The sequence below is a fragment of the Talpa occidentalis genome, unplaced genomic scaffold (genome assembly GCF_014898055.3).
Source record: "Talpa occidentalis isolate TD23 unplaced genomic scaffold, MPIMG_talOcc4v2.1 talOcc4.2, whole genome shotgun sequence".
Lineage (NCBI taxonomy): Eukaryota > Metazoa > Chordata > Mammalia > Eulipotyphla > Talpidae > Talpa > Talpa occidentalis.
In genome coordinates, this window is record NW_023602073.1 from 94,187,934 (window position 1) to 94,212,192 (window position 24,259).

Sequence of the window (24,259 nt, forward strand, 5' to 3'; positions counted from 1 at the left end):
TCTCACCCTCCCGCGCTTCTGACTGTACCCAGTGCTTGTATGAATAAATAAATCTTAAACAAAACAAAACAAAAAAAAATTTAAAAAAAAAAAAAATTATCTTCTTAAGCATTAATTATAGAACAAAGAACAATGAAGTCATTTGCATATTCTAATGTTGACCTTCACAGAAAATACAAACCTGGTTGCATAGAGGGAAGTCCCATCACTTCGCATTACAGTACAAAATGAGGAGGGGTCACCATTCCTAGAAAGATCCACTACACTTGTTCCTTTTCTAGAAATGCAAAGATGTAATTCTGAAGCAAAATAATGAATTATGATCTGTAAAAGTATAACTATAACATTATCTTTCACAAACTCAAGTACCAATAAACAGTGTTACCAACAAATGAAGAAAAACAAGAAGAAATATGACCATGAATCTATTAAGAGTATGATGTAATATTCGGTTATCTTAGGTTTCTAAAATCTACAGCTCAGGATACTTAGATATTTATGCACCCAGTGAAAGTGAGATTACAACTGCAGCTTAACCATGAAACATTTTTCTAATTCCAGTCATTATAATTCAATATTGGGCTAATTTTTTTTTAAAGATTTATTTATTTATACAAGTACTGGGTACAGTCAGAAACTCAGGAGGGTGAGAGAATTCACCAGAGTCAGAGTGGAGCAGAACAGACAGACTGATGAAATACACTGCTGAGGGGAGCAGCGGGTGGCAGGAAAGGTCTGCGCGCAATGCGGGACCCTCGCCCGGCAGCCGGGGATCGAACCCCTAATTTTTAACATGTCAGAAAGTGCTCTTGATTAATAAAACCATGGATTTTTATTATTTTTCCTGATTGATCAAAAATTATTATCTATATGTAGCAGGGCTTCCATGGTTGCACAAGGGGTTAATTCTCATCACTATGAAGGTACCAGCAGCCACTGCAGCATGAGTTCAATCCCTGGCCAAGGAGGTGACCCACATGGCGCAGGACCTGACTCGCCTGCTGCTCCCCTCAGCAGTGTATTTCAGTAGATTCGCCTGTTATGCTCCCCACTCTGTCTCTGGTGAATCCTCTCCTCCCAACACACACACACCTCTGGCCGACACCCCAGCTCTTGTATGCATAAATAAATCTTAAAAACAATCATTTTGTGGCAATCTAAAATTTTCCTTCAGGAGTATTACTGACCATGTTATAAACTACCTTCTCCATGTCTTCCTTTTAATACTTATGCTAGAAGTTGCTCTCTGACAGTATTGAAAAGTACAACTTCCAAGCAACTGGTTTGCTTCAATATTACAGCTGCCTGGTCTGCTATGACTGGTGCTATTTTTGTTTGGCTTACAGGAAATTCAAAGCTAAATCAGATATCTACCTTAAGCAAGAAAACAGAACCTTTGTGCGTGTTATATGATACTCTAACAATCATCCATTAATTCATTTTTTCTGTTCCTGCTTCCTGATTTCTTCCTCTTACCCTTTCAAAGACTTGTCATGCCATTTAATAAGCTGCCTTAACTCTTTTCAGAACAGGATGGGATTTTTTTTTTTTTTAAAAAAAAAAGAAGATGTAAGATCAATTGTAAGTGTAAGTGTAAGAAGATATAAGATCAATTTCCTTTTCCCCGTTAGACCATTATCAGCATGTGTGAGCTGAGGCAGGTCGCTTGTACTTTCAGTTTTCTCCCATGAAAAGAGGAGACAACATCCTTTTTCCTAACTTACCAGGATTTTGCTATGGCTGCAAAAGACAGCATGTGGGAAAATACTTTGAATAACTAAAAGCACTATAAGCAATGCAGAAAGGCTGCATACCACATTCTGTTTCACTCACTGAAAGAAAATATCAGTTCCAAATTGAAAGAAAAGCAAATAACTTTACTAAATAATAATCTGATCGTACATTGTTTTCTCCAGGAGTCCTTTATTGTCCAGCCACTTTAAGACTTCTTGAGATTTTTCACGATAAAATGATTCTCCTGAGTATTCATCAAAATGTATTCCTAGACGCTAAAGGAGTTCAGAAACAAACAAGTTACTTTAACATCCTATTATCGTCCTTGTCGACAAAGTAGAATGCGCTACAGTCTGTCACACAGATGGGGAAAAAAGACTTAAATCAAGTCATTCCTCTGCTCCCCCACACCAGTCAGGTCCTAACAATGGTATTGTGCTGCCCAATCTAGTAGCCAGGTATGTCTATGCAAACTCAAAAAAAATGAAAATTTAGTTTCTGAGTCTACTATTCATACTTTAGGCGCTCAATTTCCATCAGTCCGCTACTATTTCCAGCAGTATAAATATTTCTATTGAGCAGGAAGCCATATTAGATAGCCCTGGAGTATGTGCTACATCGTGCCCTGCCACACCTCTCTACCTCCTCACTCACTGTTCTTCATCTTGCTCACTCCCTCACACCAGCAACATGACTTCTTGATTAAAACACTCCTTACCCAATACACTCACACAGCACACCTGATCTCCACTGCTTCCCTTTTTCTCCATAGCATCACCATCTATCATGTTGCTGTTTAATTTGCTCTGTTGTTAATTTGTTTAATTCACTTTTATCTCCATGCTAGAATGTAAAGTCCACAAGAGAAGGACTTTTATTTTCTTTATTCGCTATTGTTTTCTGGCCCAGCTCCTAAAATGTTCATTAATTCAACAAATTTATACTCATCACATACAGGGCGAAGGAAATAAAAGACAAAATTACTTTAAAAGTAGAAGGACCGATAGAATAAGAGAAAATCCAGACTGAAATGAAGTGTCAGAATGCTACCTGGTGAATATCTCGCCTGTGAAGTTCACAGGTTTTAGGAATGTTTATAGCGCTAACTTTGAAGTCAAAAAACAATATTAAAACCCCAATTTTCAACTTGACACAAATTGATTTTTAAAACATGAGCTTAATATCCAGTAGTACCAGCCAAGAACTGTACCACACTGCAGGAGCACACAAAAGAGAGTGTATCAGTACCTTGTAAATGCGAACATATTCTTCTATGCTCAAATCCCGGAATTTTTGCCACATTGCAAGTGCTTGCTTTTCTCCCAGTTCCAATCGCTGAAAAAACTCATGTGCTGACTTTGCTATACTTTTATCCTCTGCTGCTTCTTTATTAACTTGCACATAAACCTAAAAGTGCAATAGTACATTACAGGCACTGTTATTGTCAATAAAGAAAAAAACAAAACACAATCTTAAGAATTCTCATTTAAAGATTACTCAACTGGGCCTCCCTGGTGGCGCAAAGGGTTAAGCACCGCACTGTAAAGCAATCTGCAGCCTCTGCAGCATGAGTTCGATCCCTGCCCGGCCAGGGAGCTACCCACATGGCGTGGCAGACCTCCCCTATCTTGGCCGCTGCTCCCCTCAGCAGTGTATTTCAGTCAGTGTGCCTGATCTGTTCCCCACTCTGTCTCTGATGGATCCTCTCACCACCCCACATCTCTGGCCTGTGCCCCAGCTCTTGTATGCGTAAATGAATAAATCTTTAAAAAAAAAAAAGATTACTCAACTGCCTGCATCACAGAATATAATTCTTTATATTGCTGTGGGTCCTTAGGGAACCTAACAGACCTCCTACTCAGAGTGTTTCTAAATGCATAAAATACATCACATTACAAATAATTACATAGAAATACATTTATCCACCAAGTACCTTTACAAATTGATTTATGATGAAGTAATGGAGGAAAATACTAAATTTCTGATAGAGAAAAATTTAATTCTTCTCCCTATCCAAGTTCACAGGTTTAGGCAAAACTAGTGGGGTTTTTTCTTGTTGTTGTGTTTGTTTTTTTTTTTTTTTAAAGACTGATTTATTTATGCATACAAGAACTGGGGTACAGACCAGAGGTGACGGGGTGAGAGTAATCACCAGAAACAGAGTGGAGAACAGAACAGGAGGAATTACTGAAATACACTGCTGAGGGGAGCAGCGGGCGAGTCAGGAGAGGTCTGCTGCATGTGGGTACCTCCCTGGCCAGGGATCGAACTGCTGCTGCAGTGGCTGTGGACAGCTTCGTAGGTTGTGTCTTAACCCACTGCACCACCAGGGAGGCCCTTGTTTGTGTTTTAAAGCCAAATTATTATTCCTACAACTTCTGTGAGAAAAGGTTGAAGAAAGTAGGAAGGTACAATCTGGCAAAGCAAAGACCAAATAATGAGTCAGCAGTTGTTTTAGTGAAAGATTTTAAAAGCCATACTCCAAATTATAGGAGACCGGTAAAATATTAATAGATAAGAAAGAACTTTTTGGATAGCTAGTTAATTACACTCCAGCCTGGGCTCCTGAGAGCTGTATGGAGCAACTGCCTCTGGAGAGTTTTTGTACCATCTGTTTTGCTAGTTTTAGTTCAGCATCAACTCAATGACAGAAGTGGGGTTGGGTGGTAAAGAGTTCTTTCAGCTCTAAGATTCTGCATTCATAACCCAGTTGTTAATCATTTTTCAGCCTCTAAAATGCAGTGTTAATAAATGATACTAAAACATCAACATTATAGCTCAAGTATATTTGTATGCATATGGACTATCAAGATTTTAGTAACAAGTTGTAACCTACTTCAAGGTTGAAACATGGACAATAAATTTACTAAGCTCATATTATTTCCAGCATGAAATAAAAATTGGCAAATAAAATACAAGAAAATATGAAGTCTATAAGCTCTCACAGAAATATCAAAATATCAGGGAGCAGCATTTTGGGTAGAAAGATAATTTCGCTGTAGGAAAATGTACTGGGCCAACAGTTTTATCGGTACAACCTACAAAAGATACAGGGCCCTAAACATCTGTCTCAAGATAAAAATGCCTTACCTTTCATAGATGGCTTGGGTTAATTACTGACATGACAGACTTGAATGCTCCTAAATAAAGGTTTAAACTATTTATTTTTTTTTTTTCCTCTTGAAAGCAGATTGTGCAGTTATGAGTTACCACAGCAGACCTGAGCCTGCTATCTTTTAAACATCCTGCTTGCAAGGCTGGCTCTGGTCTGACATTGGGAAGTTGGATTTTGGGAATGTTCTCACCAATCTTATTGATCAGAGCAGTTCACAGTGCCTAACCTGTTGGTATGCTTATGCTAAATACCTGCTTTCCTTCTTGGAGTTAGGAATTTGATTGCATGCTAATAAGCAGAGTGCCTACATGATCAACCCTCAGAAGAAACCTTTGTCATGGAGGATCTAATGAGCTTTCCTGGTAGACATTTCATATATTTCACAATTTGCTGATAGAGAAATTAAGTGCATCGTGTTATGACACTACTAGGAGAGAATTCTTGAAAACCAGGGTCTAGTTTCTTTAGGACCTCGTCCTATGTGCCTTTTTCCCTTTGCTGATTTTGCATTGCATCCATTCTTTCTAACAAATCAGAGCTGTATGACTGAATGCAGAGTCCTATGGTTCTTCTTAGTCAATCACCCTACTTGGGGGTGGTCATGGGGGACCTGACACACATATCAGAAAAAATAAATTTCTATGTAGCCCTATGAGTAAGTCAAAAATAAAGCATACAATGCCCATTAGGAAAGAGGGTAAGAAAATTTTAATAAGGAACAGGAAAACAGCACAGGTGACTTACAAGAAAATACAGTGCAGATTTCCTGACTTTGGAATGACCTATATTCACTGACAACTGCTTAAAAGTTCAGCCCATAGAAGTAAAGATACACACTTAATGTGTGTGATTCAAAATCTCTATTCCACACTTGTATGCATATATTAGCAAATATAAATAAAATGTCCTTGTTTTCAGAACAGAAAAGGTTTTTAGTGCTTTTTTTAAATCTAGGATTCTAAACTCAAATAATCAAACATTTAAACATCTAATATGCATCCAAACTATTAATAAGAAATTTTTAAGAAAAAAGCTCATCAGAATCATTTCCCTTCCTTAAAATTTAAAATAGAATAATTAATCCCAAATCCCTTCTAAATACTTGAAGAATCTTGGCATTTCAGCATTTGTAGCTATAAACGAAAGATAAAGGAAAATCAACTGGGACTATCAAACAGAACAATAGAGCACCTTAATTAGCATTTAACAATCTGCCTGTAAACACATAGTGCAAAACTTTAATTATTATCATTCATCACTGTTCCAGAAAAGAAGTGCTTTTTCACTTCACAAAATAAATTTTACACTATGTACTTCTGATATTATAGACATATTTTAATTTAGTTACCAGGAACCTTTTACCCATGAAAAGTATGCATTTGGAAATTTCCTTTTGAGGCATGATCTAGACACAAAGGGATGAAAATTTAAAACTTGGGTTTGATAATAAGGTGGTGTGGCTTAAGTGTTTTTGAGGATGGAAATCCAATTTTTCTTTTAGTTACTAAGATAAGATAATCACTTGTATTCCTTAAAAGAATATTAACCTTTTCATTACTTGTAGATATTGGGACAGTCAAAAAACCATGACATTTTATTTCTAATTAAAGTGACTAAAATAATTACAATCAAGTCTTGGGATGATCACCCCAAATGCAAAGTAATTGAAAAATAAAAGTAGGAGATAATCTATTTACTCCCTCTTAATCCCTTGACTTTGATTCTAGAATACTATTAGCTATATCTGCACAGTTTAATTCCTTGGGGTAGGGTTCTAACCCCATCCCTGGTTATTTGTCTGAAAACTGAGAGTAATTATTAAGGATGGTTAGCATAACTGGAACACTAAGGAAGGCCCTATTTATTTGTCCTCTACTCAAAAGGCATTTAAATTTTTATCTCATCTTTTTTTAGAAAACAACATATAATGAATTCATGGTTATGGCTATTGCATTTTACCTTCCATTCATCTAATATTTACATTCTATTTTTATCCTCTGTACCTATAATAAAATCCGTATCTTCCACTTTAAGGATGATTAACTTTTTGTAGTTCACCACAGCCTAATAAATACACTTCTGTATTTATTATTATTATTCTGCATTATGAAAGGCTTTTGCATATTTTAATGGATGGGATAATTACTGAGTTATTAACATGTACCCTGGTCTTGCATGGTATTTCCATCCTTATTTTAAGAACACTCAGATGACAATGAGATACTATAGATTGTCCCCAATAAGAGGGGTTTGGTGGGACAGTCAAGAACAATGTTGAAATACAGAAGCTGCCAGAAGAAAGGAAAGGAGAATTGCCTAGACTAGAGAAGAGTTGGGGAACACTCCCAGGAAAAGCAAATACTGGTGACAGATACTCAGAAGGGTGGTGGCAGATACTCAGAAGGAAAAGTTTCATCTATCCAATACACAGGGTGGCTGATCTCTATGCCTGTGGAACTGGGCTACAGCAAGGGCCTCTCAAAGTGTGTCAAAAGCAGACCTGTGAGCCTGCAAGGCCTCATGGAGGCTTGCATACTAGGCATATCTGTCAATACTGGTGTGTACCAAAGACAAGAGGCCTCTACACTTGTCCTGGGATGTACATAAGAGCCTGGGGAAGTCTGTGATTTGGGAAATGTGGAACCCCTAATAGTGACTTAAGTTGACTTATAGCTTATAATTTAAGAGCTATTTTTTGCATATAAGTGTTATAACTAGTTTAATTCATACTAACCATAAGTTTTCCTGAAAAAAGAAATGTGACCTGACTAATAAAGTACTCTTGAATTCAATTCTTTATAAATTAATAATTTTTAAGTGCATAAAATATCTTCTATGTTCTAGAATTGATTTAGACTTGAATTACTTTTTTTTTTTTTTTAAAGATTTATTTATTTATACAAGCACTGGGTACAGTCAGAAGCGCGGGAGGGTGAGAGAATTCACCAGAGCCAGAGCGGGGAGCAGAGCAGACAGAAGGACCCAAGTACACTGCTCAGGACAGCAGTGGGCGGCAGGAGAGGTCTGCGTGCCATGTGGGGCCCTCCTCCAGTGGCCGGGGAGCAGCCGGGGATCGAACCAGCGCTGCAAAGGCTGCAGGCAGCTTCGCAACCCAGCGCTCAACTGCTGCGCCACCGGGGAGGCCCCTGACTTGACTTACTTTTTTTACGTAAGTATGAAAAACTGTAATGAGACTCTTTAGTCAGGAAGAGCATGGTCTCTTGTTTGAGATGCAGATACTTCCTCCACATTTTTTTTAAAAGAAACATTATCACTCATTAAATCATGCTTTGATATTTCTTACTTTCTACTTATTACTTTTTTTACTATTGATATAGGGAAGCTCAGGGTCAAATCTCTCCATTAATATTATCTACTATTACATTATCTCCTGAGTTTCTGTCTTTACTAAATGCCAATCATTACAATTACCTGAAATCCTTTTAGAAAGGGGTATGGTGAAAATAACGAAGCTGTGAGGGTCATTTTGAATTAAGGAAAAAATGTATACTATTAATGTTAATATATCATGCTACCTTTAGAAATGCCAGTGCTAGGATACAGGGTTAATAATTCATACTTTAATGACATGATTATCTCTTATGAGAAACTCATTTCAGAGGAATTTTTAGTTCTTAAAATCCATATTATTAGTGAGTAATATGCTACTGTAGCAAAAAAAAAAAAAAATATTGGGCTATGTATCCTTAAAGATAACAGTGTTAGATGCTATTTAGGTCCATTCAAGTAGTTTAAATCTAGGAGGAACCCCAAGGAATTACTTTTACAAATTATTAAAACAAGAGTAAATAATGATACCCATAACCCCATGGTTCATATTTAACACTTATTTGTTAACTTTTTCCATAAGAGATAAAAGAAATAACTTTTCCTTAAGTAGAAAGACATTCCCCCCATTGAAGTCAATATTGTGAATTTTAAGCAGAAAATTTATTACTTAACTCATCAACAAATTCAAGGGGGAGTAACTATTACAAAACTGCGGCAGCCTCTGCCGCTGAACGCCAGTGAATTTACTGGAAAGAGGGAGGCTTTTATTCAGACACATTAGAGTGAATAAGACTTTTTTGTGTGTGTGCTGGACTGGACAGTCAATGACGGGTAAGATCGGGGGCAGACTAAAGAAGGCACTGGCCAGTCTTATGTTTGTGACTCTTGACGACCTAAGACAGGCGCAGTCCCCGAGGGGCTTTATTATAATAAACTTTGGCGTTTAGATCAAACAAGGCTTACATGTCTATAAGTCTAATTTAGGCAACAAGTCCGTAGTAATTAATTTTTTTTTTTTGATGGAAACAAGGCTGTTAAGAGTGTCACCTGTAAACAAGCCTGATGGAATTACTTACAAAGTAGTTTAATTATTAATCAGATAGTCATTGTTTCAGAAATAGTAATAACTTAGTAACCTGTTTATAATTATATTACTTTTTTGTTTACTTTGTTTTTTTTTTCTATATGTGTACAATTAGTTTTAGGAAATATATGATAAATAAATAGTGTGGGGCAATAGTAGTTTTATAATAATTACAATACTTTTTACATGAGACAATACCATAAAAATTAAAATGTTTACGTAGAGAATATATTGCTCGTGATCACTAAAAGTAAAAGGTGCCAGTAGGTAAATATCAATGTTTTTGATCATTGTGGTTTTGGGATACGAATCAAGAAAAACTAGCTTAAAGAATACTGTTCTGTGTAAACAAAACTGATTGTGTAGATTCAGTACTTTGAGATTGTTTGCTGTGCCATGCCATGGAACATCGATCACATGAACATGAATAACAAAGTAGATGTCTTATGCTGAGAAAAAATTAAATTGTATGAAATCATCTATTGTTAGAAAAGGTATAAAAGTCTATGATGATTTTGAGCACATTACATTCAGATCTTCACTCTTGAAGTGTGTCTGTCTGTCATTTATGCGCCGATTCCTTAAGCATCCTCACAGTTCCTCAATCCTGAGACAGTCCTGCTAGTCTACCGCTGCGTTAGTCCGCGGCACAAAACCACTTCCCCATTTTGTGACAACAAATTAGAACACTGAAAGGTTTAAGTTGCTGGCGAACAAATGACTTTAAGTTCATGTACAACAAAGCCACATGTTCTGGCAAAAAAAAATCATTACAGGTAAAAAAATATATTTTCCTCATAGAAATGCTATAAGTTCTAACCTGGCTGAGAAACTGAAAAGGGGTGATACTGATCATAATTCAAGTTGGAGGAAGAAGGATGACCAGAAAATCTGCTACCAGATGACCTATGCCAACTTCAAAACAAATAAGCCAGATGGTTGAAACTGCCAAAACCGAACTACAGCTTTGTCCCTGGTATAGTAATTCAAGGATAAAAAAAAAAGGAAAATGCTATGTTAAATAATTACAACCAGTGGAAATGAATGGCTCAGAAAGGCATTTATAGTTTATGGGGGGAGCAGCTAAGGAGGGCAGCCAGATGGCCTGTGTTGGAATCCTGGGTATTCATCAATAAACTACATAATGAAATGAGTTAGATTCTGACAAATGGTAACTAGTGTATCATACAACAGTCCTACCCTGGAGGTATGCAATAGGTTTTACATGTTTATATGTTTGAGGCTGGTGAGAGAAAATTAGGAAGACAAGGTTCTTTAAAAGAGCTTGCAACTAACTACAATTTGCCAAGGGAAAAAAACAGGGGTTCTACCAGCCTTAGAAAAAAATTTCACAAAAAGAAAAGCACATGCAAATTGTTCTAAAGTGCCAACATTGTTTACTGGTTCACCAACACCACGCTTGAAATCATTATCCCTAATTTCTCGTCACCCAGAAAGACGATAAGCTTTATCTATATTGCCAACCTATGCTATTTCTGACACTACAGAGGCGTGACACATGCAAGGACATCTTCCAACTATTAAATATTTCAAGTTGCTTGTATGACTTCTGCTTTTTTTTCTTTTAAAATGGGGTAAAAATCATTTATTAATATTTGCTTAAAGCTAAAAAAATAAAGGAAGAAATTCATCACTTATGCTAAAAGTTGATCTTAAAAGTAACCTACAGTGACAACTGTAACTTTAAAATAAAAAGTAGGTCTGCAAAAACTAGCACAAAGATAAAAATAAACCTGGGGGTTGCCATTTTAGACTCTGCATTTTCTCTGTCCTGCAAAGGAAGAAGGAAGAGAGCTGCTGAGTGCTCTAATGGATTTCTAGCTCCAATTACAAACAGTAAGATGGGTGTATTTCACTTGCTCTCCTTTATTAGTGCTGCTCCCCTATGAAGCTATTAGGCAAAAGAACACAGTGAAAGCAACATCACTGTTCCCAGAGTTTTTATTTATTCATAGAGGTACTCTCTGCCCCCATTTCTTTTTTACCTATATCCATCCACCATCGTACCCCCTGTACTGGCTAGTTACGTGTACCTATCAAGTAACAACCTCTAATAAAGATGTATATGCTCTCCTATGTTTTAGAGTCTCAAAAGAAAGTAAATTATATTAAACTGCATGTTTAGGTTTGACTGGAGTTTGAGAACAGATTTTACTAAAATATTGATAACATTATGGGCAACAGATTTACTATTTTCAGTATTAAAATATTTTGAAGTGGGGGCCTCCCTGGTGCAACCTATGAAGCTGTCTACAGCCACTGAAGCACAAGTTCAATTCCCGGCCAGCCAGGGAGCAGCCCACATGGCGCAATAGACCTCTCCTGACTCGCCTGCTGCTCCCCTCAGCAGTGTACTTCGGTTGATCTGCCTGTTCTGTTCCCCACTCTGTCTCTGGTGAATCCTCTCACCCTCCCACGTCTCTGGCCTGTACCCCAACTCTTGTGTGCATAAATAAATCTTTAAAAAAAAAAAGAGATATGACTTAAAAAAATTTTGAAGTGGGGTGGGAGAAAGATGAGAATAGTAAGTGACATAGGCTAACACATACTCTCAATTGTTAAAAATGTTCTCTCAGTGACACAAGGTGAACAAGCAGATAATTGTCTTTTCTGCACCATGGGCTATCACTGTGGGCCTGGATGTGATTAAAAGGTTGACTGAGTTTATGGTTAAAAAAAAAAAAATACCTGCCATTATTCAAAATTTTAAAACACAGTAAAAATTTCAAGCACTAAAATGGTATACCTTATTTATAGACCACGATAAATAATTATTACTATTTCAACTATATTGATAAAATTGTTAATGGGAAAGAGAAAAAATCTTTTGGTTAATATTATAAACATTAGTATTATAGGCATTTAAGATGTTGTGCAGGCAGACTCAGGAGGAAACTACAAACCTTTAAAAGTCTTTAAGAATTTAAGTGTTTTTGTTAAATTTAACTATAATCCACTGCAGTAGAAAACGAAGCACTGTCCTTGGCTTTGATAGAGAATAGAAAGTAAAGAATTACTGGGTCTCCCTGGTGGCGCAGGCAGTTGAACACAGCGCTGTGAAGCTGTCCATGGCCTCTGCAGTGCCGGTTCGATCCCCACCAGCCACAGAGCAACCCACATAACGCAGAAGACCTCTCCTGTCTCGCCTGCTGCTCCCCACAGCAGTGTATTTCGGTCATTCTGCCTGTTCTGTTCCCTACTCTGTCTCTGGTGAATCCTCTCATCCTCCACACCTCTGGCCTGTACCCCAGTTCTTGTATGCATAAATAATCTTAAAAAAAAATAAATAAATAAAAGTAAAGAATTACTTTGGCAAGAGTACTTTCCCATGCACAGGCATAACATCTTTAGCTTGATCCCCTGGATGTGACCAATATAGCCAACAAGCTATCTGTGTTTCTTCTTGTAAAGCCAGGAATAGCAGAGACAACAACTGAAACAATGAAAAGGAAATACATCCCTGAGATTAATTGGACAGGGAGATCTTATATTAATTAACTCCAGGAAAGACTGAGGACAGAAGAGCAAAGTATCTAAGGGAGCAAATGAAGCAGAATAAAAAAGGGTTCACATTGGGCAAAAGTCAGGAGAAGAATCTAAAGATAAAAATTTTTAAAAGTACACACAAACTCAGATACACAAGCGCCTTCCCTATACCAGAACAAAAGCAAAAAAGTATAGACTCATTTTTCTCAAGGCAAAATGAATTATAGTTAATACTGTGGAGAAATCTGTGATACATATCAAGTGACAAAAACTAAGCAATTATTGTACTGAATCTATTATCCATGTTTTTATTCTAAGATTTTTTTATACCTTGAGAAATACTGTTCCAAATGAATTAAATTGGTGATAAACACTTGGATTTGAAAATGAAAAGAATCCCATAGTAAAATAAAACCAATATTTTCAATTGCTTTGATTCCATGTTTTAAAGACTAGTCTTTCTTAAGCCTCTGAAACAAAAATGTGTTGCCAACCAAATTGCACTGTACTCTGGGAAAAAAAAAAAAGTTGAAGCATTTTCTAATATTTCCTGTCAACTTACTTCAAAGAGATGCTGTAAAGGATTGGACTGGAGTTTTTCTTCATAGCCAAACATTTGGAAGCCGGTTCCCAAAAGACCTACCACAATAATCCATAAATGAAAAAGTTATACAAAAAGTAGCAAAAAGTCATGGTAGGGAACAAATATAGTTCTATAAAAGGATTAACTTTATACAATTATGTATGCTAGGAATAATGCAACATGTTATCTTTTGCTACCCCACTAACTGACACAAGTCAAACTCAATATATTGAGTCACAAATTCAATATACTAAACTGACTGCTGAAATTAATTTCACAGGTACCAATAAATTACCAGCACACCAAAGGAAGGGTCTAGGACTAATTTATCTTAACAGTGCCCAACATTTCCCTAACACACATTAATAACAAGGATTTACTGAGCTGCTACTTATTGGAAGGACATTATGATGCTAAGGCACTCAAAGCTTGTGAAAACAAACTGATGGGAAATGGCTTGAAAACTTGCTTTTGAAACCTATAAATGTTAAAATAAAACAATGGTAGGAACTGGTTTGGTGTGATATCAGTTCTTAAATTAAGGGAAAAAAAATAATAAAAGATAAAACTTGAATTATCCCTGGTCATTTCTCCCATTGAAGATGACCAAGCAACAAAATTCTTTTATCTGGCCATATATTTGTCTTGTGCTTGTCAATAACTTTTTTTTAGGTTTTGGTTATAGGTTTAGAATTTGAGAATAGTGTTAATTTGACACTTAAAAATATAGTAATTGAGGTTTGTAAGCTTACAATGAAAATTCCTAATACAGACTGAACATTTAAACTCTTAGACATTTTGCTAAAAGAGGATCACATTTTCAGTTTGAAAGATATATGCAGGCTGGGGCCCAGAGCAGCAATAGTTTTATTATTTAACAAATTAATCTGCGGCCTCCCTGGTGCCCTAGGGGTTAAGTCTCAGTGCTATCACCACTAAGGCCTGAGTTTGATCCCCAGCCAGGAAGGTGACCCACATGGCACAGCAGACCTCTCCTGTCTCACCTGCTGCTCCCCTCAGCAGTATATTTCTTTCAATCCACCTGTTCTACTCCCCTCTCTATCTCTGGTGAATCCCCTAACACCCCCTACCCCAGGCCTTCACCCCTTTTGTATGCATAAATAATAAAAAAAAAAATAACTAATCTGTTTCTACAACCTTATCATCACAAGCTTCAGATCTAAAGGAGCAACTACCACGAGATCTTGCTGATGTAGACTTTTCTGTACAGGAATGAGCAGAAAATGGGATGTCACTGAATAAAGAGATATACAATACTTCAGAACTTAGCTAGGAACTAGAAGAATGACAAATATGAACCAGCTTTATTTACTTTCAAGCTAAAGCAAATGTGATTATGATTCACTGTTTGAGAGCAGCATGTGGGAAGATATGCCCACAGAATACTAAAAAACATAAATGAGAAAAGTAAAGGATATCCTACCTAATACATTTTAAAAAACTAATTTTGTGCTTTGGAACTGTTTGCCAACTTTCAATGGTGGATAGCTGAAACAGTCAAAATTAAAATTCTTCAACAATGACGATTATAATGGAAATGTTGACAGATCATTAAACATAGTAGTCCTTTAGAGAAAAGAGCTATAATAAAATCCTGCAGCTAAGAGTTAATAATACCATAATCACATATTTGCTAATGCCTGTGAAATGCCTAACTTGGTCAAACTAATATAAAGCGGATGCCACCTATTAGATCTGACTGTTGAGACAAGAGCCTAAACCTCTGACTCCCAGCTGCTGTGAATGGCAGGTGGATTTTTAAAATATATGGCATGATTTCTGATTCCTCATCAGTAAATAGTAAAGGTACCTTTAACAGGTTCAAATTCTACCCTCTTTTCAGATTTTTGAATAATATTCAGCAAAGGTCATGATTAATTGATCTTTTGGAAATTTTTTTTTCATTTCACTAGAAATGGAACAGAACAGTATTAGCAAATTTTAGAACTAGCAGTGCATGCTGCACTTTATAGAATTAAAATATTATGTATTCTTCCATTTGAGTTAGTATTGTAAAATACTCCCTGTGATGGATTCATTCATCTTTTGGAGCACCTCCTATATGGCAAGCACTATTGACACAAAATTAAGACACTGCCTATTCTTCAAGGAATGTATCATCTAGCAGGGGAGAAAAACAGTGTATCTGAATAAAGCTGAGAGCTAAGAACACGGTGATGGGCAAGGGTGTGGCTGTGTGTCAATGAATGCTTTATATTTAAATTTACTTTTTAATTTATTGTTATTTTTAAATTTACATAACATTGGTTTATATTGTTACTGGTGTTTTTTTTTTTTTTTTTAAATAGAGGCATTTTTTTTTTTTTATTTATTTGTTTGTTTGTTTTGTTTATACATGCACTGGGTACAGTCAGAAGCGCGGGAGGGTGAGAGAATTCACCAGAGCCAGAGCGGGGAGCAGAGCAGGCAGAAGGACCGAAGTACACTGCTGAGGGGAGCAGCGGGCGGCAGGAGAGGTCTGCGCGCCATGTGGGACCCTCCTCTGGTGGCCGGGGAGCAGCCGGGGATCGAACCGGCGCCGCAGAGGCCGCAGGCAGCTTCGCAACCCAGCGCTCAACCGCTGCGCCACCGGGGAGGCCCTGTTACTGGTGTTTTGAAAGTATAAGCACTCCCACCAACCAACGCATCCACAGTCCACTGACAGATGATGCTAGGTCAGCATCTTAATATATACATAGCTGCCAAAGATGCTAAAAAATTTACATTTTACATGCCAGTTCTTCACAATCACAGCAACTTCATTTGTCTTGCCTTTTCAAACTTGGATTATTGGTTTGTATGAGGTAGAAATGATTCTCAATAAAGTCACAACAGTTGAGATCATTTGTTGCACTCAACTGTTTAGAATCTCACTCCTCTTTCCTTTTTTGGCTCCTGTCACTGTACAATCTTAGAAGAAAGCCCAAGTATACCACTTCATTTACTCCTCTGTTACTGTTCCAGAGTGTAAGAACAAATCCACTTTAAGAAAGATGGCCCAAGCAGGTTAGACTTGCTAGACTTCACCAATTATAAAAATGGCAGCACTGTGTGGGAATGGTATACATAGTCAGACTTACTTCTTCTCTGTATACACCTATATTTAACTAACAAACATGAGCTATTTTTCTTTACTATTACTATTATTTTCTAGATGGAGGTAAGACTGGTTTACAACACTGTAGATGATTTAGGGGATGTCATCACACCACAACCATCATGAAAACACTCATAGTCCTTTACCCTAGACCACTGGGCCTCCTTCCCACTTTGTTTCCATCCCCGCTCTTCCTACTTCTTTTTAATAAAATAAAAAAAGCCTGCATTTATCAGGGCTGCTCTGTGTGACATTTCCTCCCTCCAAACTCACTAATGTAGTGAGAATTACTCTATTAGTCAAGTACAAGATTTAAGTAGGAGGCATTACTTCATCCAATGGGATTCTGCCTATATTCTATCCAGATGATCAAGTAACAAAATAACTTATCAATGAAATGAAAAATAGAATCTGAAACTTACTTACCAAACTGCATGCCCCAATCTCCAAGGTAATTCACTCTTGTTACTTGATGTCCTAAAGCTTCTTTGAGATTCGCTATAAAATTTCCTAATAATCAATAAAATACAGTTTCTCAATCTTGTTATCCATTTTGGCAAAAGAATCATGTGCTTGTCTATAATCAAAGCATAACACTGAAAACATGTTTGGCAAAATTTACCAATTTAGTTTTTTTAGTTAAAAACATTGTTGTGTTTTCATCTATGTTATGGGAAGGGAGCAAGGAATTATTCAGGGGACAGTTATCCTAAACAATCTCACAATTTTTACAAGAACAGAATTTTCATCAATATCAAAGGCAGTTTGGGAACACACGATAGAGTAACTGTTATTCCAATTCAACACCAAGGACAGAAAATAACAATCTCAGAAATTAGTAAGAAACCTAAAAATTACATTACTCACAATCTCTTGCAGTTTGGGGTTTTAGAAATCATTTAGACATTGTGTGAGATTTAAAAGGGAAGCTACTTCTATTTTTTTTCCTGACAAGTTGTGGAGCTTTTCTGTTTTATGTCTTCACTAATAAGAGGCCCTTGTGATCTTGACCTGTGATGCCCAAGGAAACTGAAAGATTACGGGGCTGCCCGTTTTGCTAGTTTATATTCTAGTTGGTATGGCTGCAGTAGTGGCAGTTTCCTGACTGTGGTGGTGGCAACTTGGTTCTAGAACAGCAGAAGTGATAGCAGAAAAGGCAGATGCTCCCTTGGTAATTGAATTCTATGACATCGTCTTGGGAGTCATTTACATCTGCTTAAGCCAAATATTTTTTGGCACTCCCAACAACTCTGTAAATTTTAATATTCTGTAATAGGTCCTTTCCGCTTTTACTAATGTGGATCTAGTTTTCTGCTAATACTCCTTCATCAATACACACAGCTGACTAATTGCTGCAGCTACTTCTTTTCCAGCTTCCTCACTTACAGACTTTCACAATTTATATAGTCCCAACAACAGAAACCACCTTCTCCAGCTGTTACTCAGAATGTATTCCTACTTTTTCTTAGTAATCCAACCAAATGACTTTGGGATAGTTACTTTTGGTATCCTGAGTTTTCTCTTTCATAGATAAGAGTTCACAAAACTTAGCTAACAAGGTTGTTGTGTGAAACTAATTGAGACAATACATGAAAACTCATTTCTCAAGAAATATTACTTCTTCTAGGTCCAAATATTTCCCTTAACAACTGTTAAGCAATTTTTGCTTTATGCATCATTTACTCTGACCTATTCAGTATTTCTTACAGAGTACATTTCTTTTTTTTTAATATTTTATTTTATATAATTTTTACATCATTTTTCATCTTTGCACAATGTATTCATTTTCATTTTGTTTATATTCCCCATACAATTGCACACCCCCCTTATTTTGACTCTAATTCTTCCTCTCCCCGCCCCTCCCTAATCCACCCCCCCAAAAGTGTGTCTCTGGTTTACAGTTGCTTGTTGATTTTGATTATTACTTTGCATTGATTAGTCTTTTTCCTGGTCTCTTATTTAGGTTTTCTAAATTCCTGCTATGAGTGAGACCATCCGGTATTTTTCTTTTTCTTTCTGACTTATTTCGCTGAGCATGATCCCTTCTAGCTCCATCCATGTTGTTGCAAAATGCATGTGTTTATCTTTTTTGATTGCTGAGTAATATTCCATTGTGTATATGTAGAAGGGAAGGGAATGGAGGCATCACACTTCCAGACTTCAAACTATACTACAAAGCCATAATCATCAAAACTGCCTGGTATTGGAACAAGAACAGACACACAGATCAATGGAATCAAACAGAAAATCCAGAAATAAACCCACAGATTTATGGTCAACTAATCTTTGACAAAGGAGCAAAGAATATGCACTGGAGCAAAGAAAGTTTGTTCAATAAATGGTGCTGGGAAAACTGGGTTGCTACATGCAAAAGAAAGAAGCTCAACTACTACCTCACACCATGCACAAAAACCAACTCAAAATGGATTAAAGAACTAGACATAAGACCTGAAACCATAAAATACATAGAAGGAAATATAGGAGAAACACTACATGACATGCACATCAAAGACATCTTTACAGACACATCACCAAAAGCAGTGATAGTGAAGGCAAAGATAAACAGCTGGGACTACATCAAATTAAAGAGCTTCTGCACAGCAAAAGAGACAATAACCAAAACAAAGAGAAACCCCATTGACTGGGAGAACATTTTTGCACACAACACTAATGATAAAGGACAGAGTACATTTCTTATACTTTTCATTCAGTCCTTTCATTTTTTTTCCTCTTAAAATGGTGAGAACTTTCTAACAATGAACATTGACTGAAGTTCAATAATAATCTATGCCACAAAGGGCTGATTTCTCCAGTTCTTTTTTTTCTTTTAAAGATTTGTTTTACTTATGCATACAAGAACTGGGGTATAGGCCAGAGGTGCAGGGAGTGAGAGGATTCACCAGAGACAGAGTGGGGAGCAGAACAGGCAGATCTACTGAAATACACTGTTGAGAGGAGCAGCAAGTGAGTCAGGAGAGGTCTACTGCGCCATGTGGGTCACCGTCCTGGCCGGGGATTGAACTCATGCTGCGGTGCCTGGCAATAGTTTGATAGTGCTGAGACTTAACCCCTTCTGCCACCAGGGAGGCCCTGATTTCTCCAGTGCATTCAAGGAAGGGTTAAATGACTTCTTAAACATGTAATAGACAGATTTCTATAATGGAAGACAGATAAGACAAACTCTAAATTCTCTTCTAATTCTAATATTATACAATTCTAAGTACAACTTTTAAATTATGAAGTAGTATAGTAATTTCTCCTTACTAAATAGCTTTGCTTGAATTTCTAGTCCTGAATACTATACTCAGTTACTCACATGAATGAGTTTTGTTTTCAGAACAAAAGAGATGAGCCAAAATTTGGGTGAGATTACTAATTCCCACATAGTTATTTTTCAGTTTCGAGTCTTTCAGCTCTCCATATGCATAAATATTTTTTAACAGAATCATAAATGCATACAAGCTAAAACTGGTTTCTGAGTTAATCTTTTGGATTTGAAACAAATTTATTTCTAAATCAATCCCCCCAGTTCATGTAGATATTAATTACATCAAGCTCATATAAATTCCAAAGGTTTCTGTCCCTTTGTTATTAAGCATTAAACCATTATCATATGTATTACCACATAATGCTCCAAAGACATGTTTCGTAATTTTTGCAAAACTAACAACACTTACCTATGATAGTGGAACGCAAATGTCCAACGTGAAATTTTTTGGCAATATTAGGTGAACTGCAAATAATTATAAAAGTTATTTTTCTGTTCTAAGAACAAGTGTCCTAAAATTAATTAGGTCATGCCTCCATAGTTTAACACAATTGGGGACAAAGGCTTTTGGCAATTTGGGGCAAAGGTAAGTTAAAAATTTGAAATTTAGAGCAAAGTTAAAGTTCATAAAGAATCACCTTCAGTGAGACGGTTTCTGTGATTCATGAGGCACACATAGGAAGATACACTTAACGATGATAAAAACATGAAGAAATTCAGAGATATTGTTTTGACACAAACAGCATACTTTATTGGGAATTAAGCTTAGTGTACCAGTTCTCAAATCCTTTATCTTCTTAAAAATTGAGAACTCCAAAGAAATTTTGTGTGTGTGTGTGTGTGTGTATATATATATATATATATATATATAGCTAATGTCTCTCAATTACTGTATCAGAAATTAAAATAGAAAATTGATTCACCACTCCAAAATTAATACATTAATCACTCCCACTCCTGTGTGTTCCTAAGAAACTAAATTTAATAATTTAACAATAGCAAATACTTCTAGAAAACTATATTCCACAGGCATAGTCTTATGCACTTTATATGCATTAACTAATTTAATACTCATTGAGTATGAGCGATGGATCTATTGTACTTAAACACACTGTACTATTCCGTTTGTGTATGTTTGAAAATTTCCTAAGTTTTGCAATATTAAAAATAGATAAATTAGTATTTTCCTCAATCTTGTAAGAAAGCAAGCCATTTTATTCTTAGTTTATAGATAAGAGACTAACTCAGCAGTCTTTATCATAAACTAATGAGTTTACTCAGAGAGACTGCCTTTTTTTTTTTGGGACTGCTATTTCTAAGAAGATAAATGACTAGCAGAGATAGCACAAATGTGAAATCCATAAAATCCACTCTTCTGACTATCCTAAGTTATTAAAAGACAATTTAGAAGCATATTACAACTTCAAGTCATTTTCTGGTAAGTAAAAAATGTACATATTATAAATAGTACAAGGCTTTGTTCTCTGGTAATCAAATTATAATATAATTCTTAAAATGGTAGAACTATTATCTCTGCCTTAGAGTCTACTAAAATGAAAAACTAGCTCCTCCAAAAAGTAACTGACTTAATTAAAAAAAAAAAATAGCTATTTTTTATTGGAGTCAAAAATTTTAATTCATGGTTTAATGATTTCAAGGAAATGTAATTTCAATGGTTTTCAATTTTTTCCACATATAGTTTCATAAGATCCCAGATGACAATGGTGAAACACCTAGCCTGTCCACTAACTCAATTAACCAACACAAAGTGGTCAGGTACTTACCTGAATTCAACCACAATCTTCTTCGGGGGAAGACCAGAGAAAAGTTCACTTTCTAATCCATAACTTGAACCATCTTGAATTACCTGTTGTAGCACTGTCTGAAAAAGTAAAAGACATAGGATTTAATGATAGGGAAAAAAAGTGCAATTTTCTTAATTATCTTGTTAGTGGGAACTAAATACTGCTAATGTGCTTGTTCTAATTTAACGGAACTGAGAATTTTATAGCGTTGTCAATGGCACCACCTTTGGTTGCTAATGCCAGTGAGGGCAGTAATAACTAACATCAGTTAACATCTACGTGGAGGAGTGGGTCCATGTTCTTCTGAATATCATGTCTATTCATCTATACAGTAACCAATGATTTAGATTTATTATAGGTGAGTAAAAAAACTAAAGTTTAGTGAGGTTAAGTAACTGCCAAAAATTCCACAGCAAATAGTAACAGAAAACCATAAGTAGCATCCAATAATTTTTTTTTTTTTTAGATTTATTTATTTATACAAGCACTGGGTACAATCAGAAGCGCAGGAGGGTGAGAGAATTCACCAGAGCCAGAGCAGGGAGCAGAGCAGGCAGAAGGACCAAAGTACACTGCTGAGGGGAGCAGTGGGCGGCAGGAGAGGTCTGCCGCCATGTGGGACCCTCCTCCCGTGGCCGGGGAGCAGCCGGGGATTAAACTGGTGCTGCAGAGGCTGCGGGCAGCTTTGCAACCCAGCGCTCAACCGCTGCGCCACCGGGGAGGCCCGCATCTAATAATTATTGAATGCATACTATGTGCCAAGAGCTCTTCGAACCATTTCATATATATTAAGTCATTTAATCCTTAGGATTCACAAGAATCCTAAGAGGTGAGTTTCAATTTTACAAATGAAGAAAAAGTAGAGAGGTTTTAGGTAACTCTCCCAAGGTCATACTATAAAATCAGGTAGCAAAAGGCCTCCCTGGTGGCCTACGGGTTAAGTCTCAGCACTACCACCACAATGGCCAGAGCTCAATCCCAAGCCCTCCCAGCCAGGGAGCTAACCCACATGGCGCAGCAGACCTCTCCTGTCTCGTCCACTGCTCCCCTTAGCTGTGTATTTCTGTAGATTTGCCTGTTCTGCTCCCCACTCTGTCTCTGGTGAATCCTCTCACCACCACCCACCTCTGGCCCACACTCCAGTCCTTCTATGCAAAAATAAATTAAAAAATCAGGTAGCAAATTTTTTTTTCACTCTACAGTTGATGTGCCAACGACCAGTACTACTGCTACTTTAGTGACATGAACGATTACAAGTAGTGGTAGAAAACAAACAAAAAATTTGAATTCAAATGCCTGTAAATTACAGAAAGAAAAAACAAGAAGAGTTCTCAGAAACTACCAAAGCATTGACATATCTGAGATTAATTTTCAGTTAACACAGAAATACTGCAGAAAAAAGCGGCAGGTCCCAGTGAGAACCGGGACACGGAAGATAAACGGGTGAAGATAAACGGGTGACGCCAGCAAACTACCCCAAGAAGAAACTGGCCATAAAAGAGGACTAGAAGGGAGGAAAGCGCAGAACCCTGCTCCCCTCCCCCGCCCACAGAGGCGGCACTCTCCGACCGGCAGAGAGGAGGAAAACAACAAACCAAAACGGCCAACAAAAACAAACGAGGCAGCAAGCAGGACTGTGAGTGGAAAGGAACTATTGCAGCCACCACACCCCGTGAACGGGAGCTGAGGCGAACCCTGCAGGATCCGCCGCGGCGGTGAGCAAACGGCTCCGGGCGCCATTAGAGAAGCACAAAGACCCCGGGAGACGCGCACACAGCCCGGGCTGCTGGTAAGCTTGCGCGGAAAGCGGCGCACTCGGCGCACGCTTGAAAAGCAAGTGCAGACCTGGATCGCGGCTGCCCAGGTCCCCGTGCCTGCGACCTAGGCTTGCGGGGAGACGACCTAGGCTTGCGGGGAGACGCGCGGAGGTCCTCACTGAGGTGAAGGTCCCTCCCTGAGTAAGCAGGAACCAGGCGCCCAGGCACGGGAGCGGTGCAAAAGGCGCCATTCCCGCGCCACTGAACTGGGCTACAGCCCGCGTCCTGGAACTGAGGGCTTTGAACTGAGACCCGGGGCACGAAAATTCGGGGTGTGGGTTCTCCACGACGGTGGGGCACAAGGCAGACACAGCACCCCAAAGCTGTTGAGGTGTACCCTACCATTCCCGCTCTGTTCCCTGTCCCACGGGGTGGGGGGAGGCGAAAAACAGCCCCCCAAGGACAATAGGAGAGATCTCTGGCGCCACCTAGCGACCAGGAAAAAAAAAGTCACTAACACCCCATAAAACAGGAAATTTCTTAAGACTGCTTGAAAAGGGCAGAAGGCTTCTGGAGGACCCAGGGGCCAGCCGCGAAGTTAGCCTACCCCACGCCAGGCCCCTTCCGACCAGCAGTCTGAGCCCACAGAGGGAGCAGGCACTCACGTCCGGGGCAGACCGGGTGCGCAAAAGAGTGTGCCTGAAACCGGAGGCGCAGGGACTGCATCCCGCTTCGTCATTTGAGAACAGGGACATTTCTTCAGTAAAAACTGCCTAAAACCAGCAGAAAGCTCCCCCAGAAGACAGAGATGGCTCCTGGAAGAGCCAGAGGGGAGCGGAGAAGTTCACCCAAGATGTCAGTCAGTCCGAGCAACACAGTGTCCCAACGCATACGACAAATTAGAAAACAGACAGTAGGGAGTAGAAGAACCACATGCAACCTAACAACTCCTCAGGAAAGAAGCACACCACAAAAAGAAAACCACTCCCCAGATTGC

The 24,259-nt window shown here is 37.9% G+C and overlaps 1 protein-coding gene across 17 annotated transcripts in view; it reads right to left on the reverse strand.

The window, feature by feature from the left end:
• The window catches only part of RARS2 (arginyl-tRNA synthetase 2, mitochondrial), a 75,525-nt gene that overhangs the window by 27,122 nt on the left and 24,144 nt on the right, over positions 1 to 24,259 (reverse strand). For all 17 annotated transcript variants that reach the window (XR_008553272.1, XR_008553271.1, XR_008553274.1 and 14 more), the window contains 7 exons: positions 21,485 to 21,582; positions 20,110 to 20,165; positions 16,859 to 16,942; positions 13,294 to 13,370; positions 2,983 to 3,141; positions 1,903 to 2,009; positions 182 to 277 (listed from right to left, as the gene is read on the reverse strand). Coding sequence is in view for 6 of the 17 variants with exons in the window: in XM_037520073.2 (XP_037375970.1) it covers positions 182 to 277; positions 1,903 to 2,009; positions 2,983 to 3,141; positions 13,294 to 13,370; positions 16,859 to 16,942; positions 20,110 to 20,165; positions 21,485 to 21,582 (677 nt within the window). In the remaining 11 variants the exon portion in view is untranslated. The remainder of the gene's footprint in view (positions 1 to 181; positions 278 to 1,902; positions 2,010 to 2,982; positions 3,142 to 13,293; positions 13,371 to 16,858; positions 16,943 to 20,109; positions 20,166 to 21,484; positions 21,583 to 24,259) is intronic.